We start from the raw sequence: 15,531 nt of genomic DNA, 5'->3' as shown, positions 1-15,531 counted from the left end.
TTATTGTATATACATGTTATTCAAGTGTTTCAACACCAAATAATACGGAAATTAAATCAGTCAACTGCAACAAAAAGCATTGTTTTGTTCGCCATGATTCAACCATTTATTGTTGTAACCTGAACTTGCAAAAGCACTACACAACAGTTATCATAAAAACTAAATAAGAGTATAACAACGCAACAACAAAACAATCTAAAACAACGAAAAAATCGTATAGCAGCAAAAATACCAAAAACCGTTTGATTATACAAACGAAACACACACAAAAAAAAAAAAATCGATAAAAAAGAAGAATGCAAAAGAAAAGAAAAAGTACCGATGAAAATAGCATAAACCTGGGATGACTTTTTATTTTCTCAAGCAATAAGAGGGTTTTTATTATTAACTCAATCGATTCTCAGAAAATATATTATATTACCTTCATTGGTAATAACTAAAAATCTCGTTCTCATACTATTATTTGAATTGCCCGAGTGGTCCCAAGATTTAAAGGATTGGAAAAAAGAAATCCATGTTAAATGCACTTATAATGGTTTTCAATTATCCGAAACAGAATTTCCGGACAACTGGTTAACAGACGGTATTCAGATAAAGATCCTATTTCCTTTTTACCTAAAACCCCGGCGCAGATTTAAGTTAATGCAAATGTTCAACAACAACCGAAATAAAAAGAGAATTGTTTGCCACATAAATCAGTCAACAGTAATAAAATAATTGTTGATAAGAGAGAATTAAAAGCAAATGTTCAGCAACAACTGAAATAAAAAGCAAATTGTTCGCCACATAAATTAGTCAATAGTAATAAAATAATTGTTGATAATTCTGCCTTACAATTGATCATACAGTTTCAAATCATAATTCAAAAAGGAATGATCAACAACAATTACAATTCTAAGAAATTCAACAAAATAATTAACACAATTGTTCCCAATGATTCGCGTAGACACCTTCAATTGAAAACAATATTTATTATTAAATTTAACCAACAACTACAATTATATAAAAATGGTTCCTCACATAAATGACTCAAAAGCAACAAAAACACTGTTCAAAATTATTCACCACATGGATAAAACAAAACCTGCACTTAATAATAAATAATCAAACAGGACCTCTAACAATACAACAGTAGACTAATTCCAACCAACCTAGCTGTCCATAGTTTTATTACTTTATTTCAAAGCCACTCTCCGAGGAGCACATTATTGTGCCAAAAACCTCTTCAAATCATCTAGCTACAATTCCTGAAATTGTTACGTAAATAATTGAAGTGCTCCTTGGACAAATTTCCAGCTTCTTTATGGCTAGTTTCATTTCCTTCATTTTCGTTATTTTTGAATCATACGATATTTTTTTATTCATTTTTAAGTATTGTACCAACCTCTAATATAAGTTATTTGTAGGAATTCTAACATGAATTTCACTCGATTCTAACAATTAATTACAAGATCTACATATTGATTATAGAATACTAAATTTAAAGATTAAATATTAGAAAAACCTGATTCTGTTATGGTTTCTGAATTTCTTGAATTCGCTCCAGAATCTCGACTTCCAAATAGGGTTTAGTGTATAATTGCATTTTAGAAAGATGACCTAGCCAATTTATATCAATTTATTGGGTTCTCCCATTAAGGGTCTAATAAACTTTAAAGCCTATTACAGGCTCAAACCCACACTTGTCATCAACCTAAATTATATAAAATAAAGTGTATTAGACAAATTCTGGAATGATCATACAAACCCATTATGATATCTCATTGGATTATGTATTTATCTAGTTTTATCAAATTAAATCATAATTACTGTTAGTCCACGATTGAGGATTTTCTAACATTAGACTTAAATATTAATTAATATTCCTACTTGACTAACTTAAGCTTTTAAGGTTATGTCAAGTGGTAACTTAACATGAGTTATTATTTGGATATGATAAAAGTGTCGGACTGCCCCTTTAAGCTTTTAGCCGGGGTTGGGTTTACAAAAGTTTTTGTATGTAAAAATATTTATTTCATATTTTTTTAATTATTTCTAACTTTGGCCTTTATTTCCTAAACTCAATCATTTATTCCCATTAAATGCAATTTTTTTTTCTTTTTTTTCTAAATAAACTTCTATACTTTGATTTCCCTCATTCGTTTAACATGTTTAGCCCCTTCAAACTTTTTTTCCCGATTCTGCAATTGCATAATAATAAGGGTAAGGATAAACTTTAAACTATGATGAAAGTAACACAAAGAAAAAGTATAATATAAAACCAAATCCTAAAATATTAATGATATTTTATAAAATATAAGAAAATTAAAGATAAATCCGAAAAAGGTGACATATAGATAAATGCATCTCATAAAGTCTATAGTAACTCATCTAGCTACAGTAGCTGACATTGTCACATCATTAATTGAGCTGCTCTGTCCACAAATTTCTGCCTTTTGTTTATCTTCATTTTGTTCATTTCCATCTTTTTGTTTCCAACTTTGAATCTCGATATCTTTCAACTCATTTTTTAGCATTGTGAAAACCTCAAGCATGGACGGTCTATCATTTGGGTTTTCTTAGACACCTAACAAAGTTATTTGCAAACATCTTATGAGTTTACAAGAGGAAGTTACATCATCTAGTGATAGATCCATAAACTCTATGCCTTTACCATCTTTCCACAGCTCATATGCCTGAAGATGATAAAATATAAGTACTTTTGATAACTTATCTTGTTAGTGATTAGTCACTAACTTTGGACTATTTCTTATTAAGAGGCCAACGACTAGCAACTAGCCTTTAATCCATAATTTAAAAACTTCAACACATTCACATTAGAGATGACTACAGATACCAAATACTAAAGGTTACAAGAGAAACTTACATAATCTAATTATCTAGGAAGTTTAAGCACCCATTAACTCTTTTTGCGCTCATGATTTCAAGAAGTAAGACACCAAAACTATAAACATCAGACTTTGTAGAGTATATACCCCTTCTCAAGAACTTAGGAGGAACATAGCCCCTATGTTTAGGAATTATAAACAATTACTAAACCATATTAAACCGAGTATGTAATAGTATTAAATCCTGCCACTAGTACTCATCCTATGGTTACTAGAGCCAAAGCCAAGGCCCATAACATTGTCCTTCTTTCCACTTCTGCACTTGATACTATGGAACCAGTATCTGTAACTGAAGCACTTACACATCCTACTTGGAAGGCTGCTATACAGTTTGAATATGATGCTTTGTTGTCTAATAAAACCTGGGAACTTGTTCCTGCCTCATCCGAGATACAACCAGTTGGGTGTAAGTGGGTTTTTAAAATAAAAACTAATCATGATGGCTCTATTCAGCGGTTTAAGGCTAGAATGATGGCTAAAGGATTCCAGCAGACCCCTGGTATTGATTATCTTGAAACTTTTAGTCTTGTGGTGAAGTCTCCCACTGTTAGAGTTATACTGAGTTTGGCTGTGAGTTATGGTTGGGATATACAACAAGTTGACATTAATAATGCTTTTTTGAATGGTGATCTTACAGAAAAAGTTTATATGGTTCAGCCTAAGGGTTTTGTGAGTCCTCATCATCCTCATCATGTATGTCGGCTTACCAAGGCTCTGTATGGTCTGAAACAGGCACCAAGGTCCTGGTTCGATAAATTAAAGAAAGCTTCATTCCTTGGCAGATCTGAGTCTGTTTGTTTACAAAAAAGATGAGAAGGTAATGTATGTATTGGTATATGTTGATGACATATTACTCACTGGCAATGATTTCAGCCTAGTTCAGCAAACTGTCACTGATCTAAATACTCAATTTGCTTTGAAGGCATTAGGTTCACTCAAATACTTTCTAGGTTTTGAGGTGACAAGAAGAAAGTCAAGTCTTCATATGACATAGGAAAAATATGCCAAAGACTTGCTGATTAAAACTAACATGCTTGGCAGCAAGCCTTGCTCCACTCCAATGGAAATTGGGACCAAACTTACCCTTGAAGATAGTGAACCATTTGAAAATTCAGCCCTTTACGGGATTACAGTTGGTGCTCTACAGTATTTGACACTGTCTAGACTAGATATTTCTTATGCTGTGAATAAGTTGGGTTAATTCTTGAAAGCCCCCACTCAGCTACATTGGCAAGCTTGTAAAAGCCTATTTACTTTTCTGTTTTCTTTTATTTTGTGTGTTTGACTGTGGTTTCATCATATTCAAATCTTATAAACTTAAATCTCAAAATCATTTGTCGGCAGTGTGGAATGTAACAAAAAATTTGTACATTTTATATGGTATATTTGCTGCTTATAGACAGACATTATTAGAATAATAACGGAAATGATCGGCAAGATGACAATAACTATTGAATTATTATTGCCTACGTGCAGCCTCAGNAGAAGCAAATGTAAGGATGGAGACCCTTTTTGCATCCGGACTAATTTGCACTCACATTTTGCCATTCCTAACCCTTAAAAAGGACTAGAAAATCGTGTATAATATGTTGGAGTCATAAACTCATCTGTAGATAGCTTAAATGGTTAGAGCAAATTAGAAATAATGTGGATAGACGTACGATCTCAGGTTTAATTCCCCATATGAGTATTCACAATTTAGGTAAGGGCCATGACAGTGGGTTGCTTCCTCTGCCGAGCTTGGGCAGAATAACAAAGCAAGTATTTGTAGCATAGCAAAAATGTGTTCCTCGTCATTAATATGTTTGCTCACGGTAGTTGTGGCCTCTCGGGAGAATTGATGATTGTATCTTTGATGCACTTACTAATACTAGTATATTTGAGAATTCTTAATTGGCTAATTGTAAATAGCCCTAGGACTATGGAACAAATGATTATCCTGAACCTGCACCAAGGTATTGACTATGATTCTAAAATATCACAGAAGAGAATGCGATATGATGAGATAGAATGCAATAGAAACAAAGACACAAGGAACGAATTACCTACTTTTAACGGTCAAAATGAACTCTTTCATTTTGACATTCTGAATTCATTAATTCGGAATGAATCAAATCTCCTCAAATAGCGTTCGAACCTACGACCAGTCGATTAACAACCGACTGCTTAAGTGGAGGGTTGTGACTGTGGGTTGCTGAGCTAGTCTCTTCGGAAGATAGGTGCATGTAAGTTGGCCCGGACACTTTGGTTTCAAAAAAAAAAAAAAAAATGTTGGAGTCATAATATTAATAATATGGTATTTTTTCTACTATTAATGTATTATAGTAACAATATACTCATAATATTTAATGGTATAACTTGTAAGATTCAAGTTTGTTAATATGAAATTAGTAAATCTCACATTGAAGTTGTATCATGAAACTATTAAATTTTGAAAAATGTTACAAGTCTAACTTATAAATTAAGACTAATATTTTCTAAGTTTCATTTGTTACAAGATACCATTATTCAATACTACAAGTCTCTTATTATTCCATTATTTTTATTGTATGTATAGTCAATAAAATATCTTCAATAATATATAGTCAAATTCATATAAAGATATTGTATATATTACCTTAACATATGAGTTNGAGGATTGTGTATCATCTAATGATGGATCTATAAACTCCATGCCTTTGTCATCTTTTCACAACTCATATAGCTGAAATTGTATATGAAAATATATATATCGAATTAAATATTTCCAATACTAATTAGTAATATTAATGGTCTGTTCTTGGGGAAACTTACATGCTTTAGAAGGCTCAAGTCTTCGTGCGGGCATATAAACATGAAACCTTTTTTCCACTTATGATTTGTAAAAGTAGAACCCCAAAACTATAGACATCAAGTTTAGTTGAATATATGCTTCTTTTAACATAACGCCGGAGCATAAGACAAAAAAAAGACATGGGAAAGATATTTTAAAAGAGATGCTTACCTTTTTCACTTGGAAGGCTATAAATAAAGTCTTGCTTTTTTCCTTGTAATCATCCATTATCATTATCAAAATATTTGAGTTAAGCACTTGCTTATCTCTTCCTCTTTGAGGTTTCTTTTAGTTATCCTTGGCTTAGCCAACCAAGGTGAGCTTTTTGGCTATTCTTGTCATAGTAGGGTTTATTCTAATCTCACCATAATTGGCATTCATAGTGGGGTTTTCAACCTCGCCAAAATTGGGGTTCTCGCGACGTCCCAACGTCATAATATATTCAGGAGGGATATAACCACTATATTGAATTATCGGAGATAGTGTGTTAAGCATGTGTCTTAACAAGTGCAAGCTTACAAAGCAATATAGAATAAAAGAAGATTGTTGTGTACTTACTATGTTCCAACAATTCGTTTTGTTTGATGATCATTTTCCACAAAAGTTTTGGCTATACCAAGATATGATATTTTAGGCTTCATATTTTCATCCAATAATATATTACTAAGTTTTAGGTCTCGATGAATAATAGTCAATCTCGAATATTATTAGAGATACATAAGCCCTTGGATAATCCCTACTATGATTTGAACACCTTTTGTCTGTTAGGGCCAAAAATCGTCCTTGGCCCGAATAGGAAAACGGGCTCGACACTGAAGAAGAAGCCAAGCCCAATCCCGATATGACCCAACCAGATTAGGCCCATTCGGTACAAGATATAGCCAGCCCAAACCACGTGGGCATGAGCCTCCTAATCTCGGTCCATTTCCTAGGTCCATGGGCGAATCTAAAGCCCACAACCCCCTCAGAATCCTTTCCTACTCCTGATCAATCTCCCATTCAAGGTCACATTCCTATTCCTAATCACTTTCCTACTCGGAGTTACTCTCCTAATCAAAATCACCTTCCTATCTGGATACTGGTAAGACAGCTTACCATGGCCCTAATTCTTCTAGGGTTTGCATCAGAGTCATACTAGGACTCCTACTTCTACCAGGATTGGGAGACCAGACGACCACTATATAAGCAGAAGCCAGCCCTCTCACAAAGGGGAGATGACATTACACCTTCACACTGAAAGCTCCGACTTGAGAGCTCCACATCACCGCCATAGTCACAGTCCCCGACTAGACTTCTGGTAACCTGTACTCCCTAACCCTCACTATATTAGCCTCTCTAAGCCTTGCTGACTTGAGCGTCGGAGTGCCTACGGCAAACACCACCCCGGTGTTTCCCGTTCGCTTCANTATTTCATGTAAATTTTTGGAAAAGATCTTAATTATAAATATTATTATTGAAAGAATGTCCTTGAAATTAGGAGAAATTATTTAAATAAAATCAATTTTAAATATTTATTACCCAAAATCACAATCTAATTTATTTAATTTTCTATATAATGATTTAATTAGAACTAGATTTATGAACTCGTCCGAGTCACTAAAAAGGTTAAAAAGAAAACAAATTAATATTAATAAATAATAATTAGAAGACGGCTGCTATAATTTCGGTAATCTGAATGAATTAACTAATTAACATCCATTAACCACAAAATTAATTAATTTTATAAAAATAAAATAAATAAAATATAAATAAAAACACAAACTACTCCAACCAAAAAACCAACTCAACTGGTTCTGTCTCTGAGTCTCTTTCTCCTTCTTCTTCTCCATCTTATTCTCCCTCTCTGATCTACCCAAAACGCACCGTTTTGTCAACCTCTTTCTCTCGTACAACGTAGTCTAACCTGTTCTTCTTTTACATTGTAACTTAATGTTTTAGTTTTTATTTTATTCTTTAGTTTTTGTTTTCTTTTTTTGGATTTAAAAGCAGAGGAGAGACACCCCAAGCTAAGCTTGGGATCCGAATTTCAAATGGAGGCAACAACAGCAGAGAGATGTTATATTGATGAAGAAGCTCCTGACCCCAATTCTTGTTACTTGCAAAAGTTCAAACTTTACGAGACTCTCTCGGTAAAGTTTGAGTTTTTTACTTCTGTTTTTTCATGTTTTCTGAAGCGTTCATGGTAAAGATTTTGATTTGTTTTTGGGAAACAGAATTTTTACATGATTGGAAGATACAAAAACAGAAAACTATGGAGGGTTTTGAAGATTAACAGATTAGACCTATCAGAGCTTAGCATTCTTGAAGATACTTCAACTTATTCAGATTTTGAAGTTCAAGAATTGATTAAAACAATTCATGAAGGGAACCGGTCAACGGGTGGCCTTAAATTGGTTACAATATGTTATGGAATAGTTGGTATGTATATATCTATGTAAGTTTTTTCATATGGCATAAGGTTGTTTATGATTTGATTCATTATAATGGGGTGTTTCTTGTATGAATTTTTAGGATTTATAAAGTTTTTGGAGCCTTATTATATGGTGGTGATAACGGAGAGGAGGAAGATTGGATCAATATGTGGGCATACAATATATGCCGTGGCGAAAACCGACATGATCGCAGTTCAACATTCATCTGTGCTATCAAATTTGGCTTATTCTAAGAATGAGAAAAGGTCTTTTGTCAATTTTGCCAGTAATTGTTGTAATATGTATAACTTGGTACTTTTGAGGAGACTTGTGAATTTGTATTTAGATTGTTATAAGATGTTTAAGTGTTTGATTGTCTTTATTTTTGTTGTTCTTGTTGTCAATAAAATTCTCTTGGACATTTTGGTCGTAGATGAGTTCCACATTGTGGAGGTAATACATAATCTTTGTTTTATATTTGTTCGTATACTAGTATAGCTCGTGTGAGCTTTAACTATTGAATTGCTGTCAGGCTTTAACAATTTTGATTTCTGTATATTCATTGTTATTCCATCCTTCTTTTAGATGTAGATGAGTTCCACATTGCGGAGGTAATCCGTGATTCTTGTTATTATTTTTGTTGGTACACTAGTACCTCCTTTTATTGACTGGCATCAGTTTTTGCTATTTAGACTACTTTATTTTCAATGTTATTGCATTGCTGTTTTAGTTTATATCATTTGTAGAGGATACTTGTACTTTAATTTCCTGGATATGTACAGGAGCACACCACATGTGATGTTAATATAACATATTGAGTGAGACAAGGTATCATCGGAGTTTCTGGGGGATTTGCTTCTTTCATTTTTGTTTTAAGTTTAAGCTTTTCTGCTGTCATTCCTTTTTTTTTTTTTTTTTATCAATGTATTTTATTTTTTTACTTTGTCTTGCTTTTCTTTCTGAAGTAAACCATTTTTCTCTTGCTGTTGATGTAGATACAAGAAGCTCCTGAGCACCGTGGATCTTACAAAGGACTTCTTTTTCAGCTACTCATACAATGTCATGCATAGTCTTCAAAAGAACTTATGTAATAATGGGACAGGACAGTTGCTTTATGAAACAATGTTCGTTTGGAATGAATTCCTGACTCGTGGAATCCGGAACACTCTCAAAAATGCTCTTTGGACTGTTGCATTAGTCTATGGCTTCTTTAAGCAGGTACATTATGCTATCAATATCAGAAGTAATAGAGGTGTTGCTTTGCTAATATCATATATAATTTTGTTTATAAACCTTCTATTTTGTTTTGATTATGAGTTCAGTTGTATGCCAATCTTGCTTGTTCATACTTCCATATTTGTGTTGCTTCTTCGTAGATCTTCACTTCTTTTACTCGTATAGCAGATGTTTCTTTCTTTAATAAGTTTATGCATACTGTTATTTGTGGCTTCTACAGCCGGAAGCTATCAAGTTTTTCGTTGTTTAGTTTGCCTTATGTCTATAATCAGTGAAATTCCATCCTCAAGCATTTGTATGAGGCAAGCACTTGCAGGATGATTTTAGTGAGTTATGCTGCCTGGGAGATTTTAAATGTTGAATATGGATATTTACACTGTTATGTTTGTTATCAGGAAAAATATACAGTATCCGGCAAGGACTTCAAATTGACTCTCATTGCTAGACGCTCGCGGCATTATGCTGGTACTAGGTATGAGATTTTGTTTCTTAACGAGTAATGTATTAAAGCACAAATACTATTGTGAGATGCTTAATTCTTTTGGCTTCGAAAGCTTATAGATCCCAGTTTTCTGAATTACATTTTTTTTTCTAATATTTATATTCTTCTGCTATGTGATATTTTAATATTCCCATTACTGGCTGACTTTGACTCAATATGTTTCTCACTTTGTTTCTCTTTTCATCATATAGATATTTGAAACGCGGTGTCAATGAAAAGGGTAGAGTGGCTAATGATGTTGAGACAGAACAAATTGTGTTTGAGGATGTTCCTGATGGAAGCCCATTCCAACTAAGTTCTATAGTGCAGATTCGAGGGTCAATCCCACTTTTCTGGTCTCAAGAGACTTCGCGATTGAATATTAAACCTGACATTATATGTATGATTTAACCACACTAAACTAAATTACACTCAACCGTAAATTTTATAAAGAATTTGATCATTTTTCTTTTTGTTTACAGTATCAAAGAAGGATCAAAATTACGAGGCCACAAGACTTCATTTTGAAAATCTTGTAAAGAGATATGGAAATCCTATAATTCTTCTTAATTTGATAAGGGTAAGTTTTCCCCATTTGTTAAGTGACTGAATGTGGCGTTTTCATATCTGCATAGTCTTCTATTTATGCCAATCTCTCAGATTCTTTATTAACTGTTCTCTTTTTGGCTCCCATCTTGTGTGGTTGGTAGACACGTGAGAAAAAGCCTCGAGAAACCATTCTTCGTGCAGAGTTTGAAAACGCTGTTCGATTTGTTAATAAAAATTTAACTAAAGAAAATCGGATAAGATTATTCAACTTGGATCTTCAGAAGTACTCTAGAAAGTAATATGTCTTCCCCTTGGTTACACATTAAGTTTTCCCTTTTCAAGAATTTGAATGGTTGTTGACATGAATACATCTTGTTTATTTTCAAGCAGGGCAACACATGCATTGACACTTCTCAGCAGATTGGGCTTAATTGCATTAGGGGCAACCGGTGTCTTTTATTGTCGAGTTACACCTGAAAAAAGGCCTGGATTGTTGAATTTATCCTGCTTTGAGTAAGTTAAAGTTGTTGCTACTAATTTTATGTGTTTTTTTGGGGACAAAATTTATGATCTTAACATTTTCTTACACTTCTTGATTTCATTGAATTAAGTTATGAAATTCTTCACCCAATCGTGGTGTAATTTCATCCTGAAATAAATTTTATGCGACCTCATCCTTGTGGGTTTGCTTTTATGTTTCTCTCTTGTACAGTGCTCAATTTGTAATCAAAATAATTCATTCTGGATTTGCATTGTAAACTTAAAAAAAAAAAACATTTTTGCATTTTCCTTGGAACATTCTTTCTATCTGTTTACTGAGGTTGCATCACAAATGCAAATGCAGAAAAACTGAAGACAACTACCCTCCCCAAAATCTTTCTCATGAAAATGAATGTGGTGAGAGTACGGACATAGAATCTAGTAATGGAAGCCATGAAGCTTGTGTAAATCCGTGTGTTGAGGTCCTGAAATTGCAAAATGGGGTCCTTAGAACCAATTGCATTGATTGTTTAGACCGCACAAATGTTGCCCAGTATGCCTATGGGTTGGTGGCTCTTGGATGTCAGCTACAAATTTTAGGACTTATCAACTCCGCATATATTGGTTTAGATGACCCATTGGCTGTTGATTTAATGGATATTTATGAGACAATGGGTGACACGCTTGCGTTACAATATGGTGGTTCTGCGGCACACAACAAGGTATTGCTTATTGACTTTGGTTTTTCCTTAATATTGAAGTTCTTAAAGAAATTAAATATTTGTGAAATGTGTTTCTACTCAATATGCTAGCAAGTATAATTTGAGCTGCAAAGCTGAGTACTGCCAAATATTTTGAAAATTTTGTATACTAGTCTGCATGGCGCTTTTATATATCATCACCTGGTTTTAGTCAGTTCATTTTTTTTCTCATTTTTCCTTGATGATGCTAAACAGATATTTTCTGAAAGGAGAGGTCAATGGAAAGCAGCAACACAGTCTCAGGAATTTTTTAGAACTCTGCAACGTTACTATAGTAATGCTTATATTGATGCTGAAAAGCAAAGTGCCATTAATGTGTACGTTATATTTAATCTGTACTTTTCTATTAGCTATAGTTCTGTATTTGAAATTTAGTTGTCTTAAAATTATTTTTGTGGATACCAGCTTTATAGGCATCATGGATGCACCCTACTAATCTACCATGTTACTGATATTTGAGCAGGTTTTTGGGTCACTTTCAACCACAACCGGGTAAACCGGCTTTGTGGGAATTGGATTCAGATCAGCATTACAATATCGGTTTTCCTGAATCTAATTTTGCTGATGAGTATTCTAGGTAGCCACTCTGTTCCTCAATGTATTTCTTCCAATTTTACAATATTTGTCCTCAATTTATCAAAGGAAACTAATGACATGAGGGCAGACAATATGCTTGATCTGATGGTTGGACCTCATTCCAGTTTTCAGAATATCATGAAGCTAAAATATCTCTTTCCATGCTTCCTGACATTTTGTTAACTTCTTGCATAATCTTCTTATACACATATTCAGTGATCACAGTTTCATGAGGCATCTACTAACTTTATTCCTGCTAAAAACTGTAGGTTATTTTTTAAAAGATCACTTTCAGATGGCAATATTCTTTGTGAAAATGAATCATCTTTGTCAGTTATAAAGGCTGGACACAATGGACTTTTGCCTGATAAGCAAGGACGTGACAAATGTCTTTCAGAGTCCACTCCGGAGATCTCAACTTGTGGAGCTGATATGTCTTTTTCCAGGTTTGCTTAAATCACCACCCCCATAATTGCTACTTTGATTGTTGATAATTTTAGTATATTAGGCTCATTGTCAAGCATTTGAAAACAAGTTTCTCAGACTTAAAAATTCATACAAGTTGATGAAAGGGGTTCATCCTTTTTTAAAAAGATCATGGTTCAAAAACTTTTGCGCTTTTTTTAAATGTAGGTAAAAGACATTCAAAGTTTAGAAATAAAATATTTACTTTTTATGCTTTGCACATACAATCTTCTTTCTTTGTCTTTTTTTCTGCTGACTAGATACCGGCTGTCCGTTTAGGTATACACCATTAATGTCTTGCCGGAAGCTTTTTAGAGATATAGAAGAAGACCAATGTTTTGAGGTCGATAACTTCTTTGATACGGATAATGAAGATAAATATGACTTTACAAGTTTTCTTGATTTTGATTGGCGTTCTTCATCGGGGAATTCATGTGAAGAAGATATATATGAAAGGTATAGATTTCATTAGCCTATCAAGAATGGTACACTTTATTTATCTCTTATCATTGTCGAACATTTCTTTTCATAGAAGCTGAATCTGGTTCATGATCAATTTTTCTGGTTTTATCTGACTTAAAACGACATGACATGGTGCACAGAAATTGACTTTCAATTTTTGATTGATTTATTTGTATACAGGTCAGTTGCAAGTCAGTCTAGCACCAACCTTAAGGTCAGTGTTTAAATTTACTAGACTCTATGTTGCTACTTGCTTATTATTTCACATTTTGCTCTTCCGAGAGAATTGCACATTTAATTTATTCCACATTTTCCTCCAGGGAACTGATCAAATTGGCACTGAAGGCCCCGGAAATGCTGATTTGAACAAATTTGATGAGAGCTTTGTGAAGTGGGTTACAAATGGGGAGATGTTTTATTGAAGTTGATTATGCGGAGTTTACATGTTAATAGTTCCTTCAACCTTCGTTGCTGATTGAACCTCATCCGAAGGATGTGGATTCCATACAGAAAAATAAATGGAAGAGATCAACCGGAAAATCACAATTTTGGCTTTAATTATCGCGTTCACGAGTGACTTGTAGCATCGTCTAATTTGGCAGGGCAAGGACAGCACAAGGGTAAATAGCCATAGTTTTCAACCTTTTGTAAATAGTTTTAGAGTCATATTCTGCAGTTGGATTAGTTCCAATTGACAGTTTTTTAGTTCATAGTTTCCTTTATAATCTCCATGTTTATATTTTTCTCATCATTAATGGATACATAGCAAGATTCAATAAATGAATTACTCCACAGTAATCTTCATTCCACAAAACGGGGTGGAATTTAGTCCGGTAGCGTTATCAAACAGGTAAAAAGTGATCATAACTCACACAGGCGGAAAGAATTATGATTCAAACTTCAAAGAACTATCGTTTACTGTAGAGATTGCCCTAAATGAGTTGTTACTAGTATGAAACTTTAAATTCAGATTTAAGTGGGGGTTGTAATGTGCCCGAAAACTGGTTCGGACACCTTTATTATAAATAAATTGAAAAAAGAAAAAACTTCAAATTCAAGGCGATAATAGAGCATTGAACAGAACCTGGTTCATTTTTTTATGCCAGAGAGTTGCCTTGCAGTACTAAAATCCATATGAATGTTGTTTACTAAAATTCATATTTAATGTAATATTGATACATTGTACATCAATGCATGATCAAAATTCGAAGATTTCATATTTCAACTACAAATTAATGTTAACATTGATTTTGGTTCTTTGCTAAAAAGAGCTTCATATCACATAATATTGATTACACTATCATTTACATCAATAAACTCCTTTGATATTTCATATTATAAGTTGAGTTGACTTTTTCCCACCCAAAAAATTGGCTTAATGACACTTTACCAACCTCAGACTTTTAAAATATCATTTATCACTCAAAAATCATATTCCTTTAACAATTTCTATTAAACATATTATGAAGATAAAAATACCCTCACCAAAGATTAACCCCCAATCGTTGGAGACCGCAACTCGTATCAACTAAATTCTGGCATAAAAAATCGACGGTGTTAGGAAAGCAATTGGGGTTGGGAAACTTAGAGGTTTTGTAGCGGAAGGTCCAACGAGTCTGTGGGTGGTAACAGGAGCGATTTTGGCCGTCGGAATCTGACTTGAACAGAGAGAGGCACATGTTAGCAAGGGGAGGCGCACATTAGCAAAGTTGCAACCAATAGTTTTTGCCTTTTTCTAGCTGATTCTAACATCCAAAATCACTTTCGAGACCACCTACAAACTTTTCACGACCTCCTCTACAAAACTCACACCTCATTTTCCCTCCATATCTCCCTTTTTTCACCTATTTTTGCACCTTATTTTATTTTATTTTTTTTCTTTCCTATATCACCACTTCCAAACCCAATTTTGGCCAACTTCGACCATCAAAATCCAATCTACCACCGCCAAAAGACTCATCAGCCTCTCTACTACAAAAGTCCCAATAAGTCGAACCATTCTGATCTTTTGCCAAGGGCAACTAGAAAAAGGTTGGGAAATTATGAAAAACCCTAGAGAATGAGGCTTCAATCAATCGACAATGTTAGGGAAGTAATCGAGGTTGGGAAACTTGGGGATTTTAATGAGGGCACAATAGGCGAGGTGGGGGATAATTTCCAACGAAGAGGGCAACCAAAAAAAGGTTGAGAAATTACCAATGTTTTAAAACCCAACCTAGGAGGAAACTCGGTAAAATTGTCGGGTACCGGGTTAACCGGTTTAACCGATTTGATCACTAGTCAAACTGGTTGACAAAATTTTAAAATTTAGCAAATAAACCCCTAACAATTACGTTAAATACCTATAGGTTTAAAATTTAGCAAACACACCCCAAATACAAATTAGCCTGCAGTTGGTTAGGGACTGCGA

The 15,531-nt window shown here is 33.8% G+C and overlaps 1 protein-coding gene across 1 annotated transcript; it reads left to right on the top strand.

Moving 5' to 3' along the window:
- The first annotated feature begins 7,467 nt into the window (after positions 1-7,467).
- Positions 7,468-14,083, top strand: LOC116138862 (phosphoinositide phosphatase SAC2-like). The gene is made up of 16 exons (XM_031424526.1): positions 7,468-7,829; positions 7,914-8,118; positions 8,212-8,377; positions 9,107-9,329; positions 9,743-9,819; positions 10,041-10,228; positions 10,311-10,408; positions 10,539-10,672; positions 10,768-10,890; positions 11,222-11,579; positions 11,814-11,935; positions 12,082-12,195; positions 12,464-12,640; positions 12,939-13,115; positions 13,302-13,335; positions 13,442-14,083. Exons 1-16 carry the CDS (start codon positions 7,731-7,733, stop codon positions 13,541-13,543), a joined length of 2,397 nt encoding a protein of 798 aa, XP_031280386.1. The 5' UTR covers positions 7,468-7,730; the 3' UTR covers positions 13,544-14,083.
- The last annotated feature ends 1,448 nt before the right edge of the window (positions 14,084-15,531 follow it).

The sequence above is a fragment of the Pistacia vera genome, unplaced genomic scaffold (assembly GCF_008641045.1).
Source record: "Pistacia vera cultivar Batoury unplaced genomic scaffold, PisVer_v2 Contig344, whole genome shotgun sequence".
Lineage (NCBI taxonomy): Eukaryota > Viridiplantae > Streptophyta > Magnoliopsida > Sapindales > Anacardiaceae > Pistacia > Pistacia vera.
The sequence above is the reverse complement of the archived record's forward strand: the minus strand, read 5'-3'. Positions and strand labels throughout refer to the sequence as shown.

Excerpts from the sequence above, each read along its gene's own strand:
- LOC116138862 (XM_031424526.1), top strand. The coding sequence starts at position 7,731 with ATGGAGGCAACAACAGCAGAGAGATGTTATATTGATGAAGAAGCTCCT. Across the intron at positions 10,229-10,310 it reads TATTAAACCTGACATTATAT|TATCAAAGAAGGATCAAAAT; the intron begins GTATGATTTAAC and ends TTTTGTTTACAG. Across the intron at positions 12,196-12,463 it reads TTTGCTGATGAGTATTCTAG|GTTATTTTTTAAAAGATCAC; the intron begins GTAGCCACTCTG and ends TAAAAACTGTAG.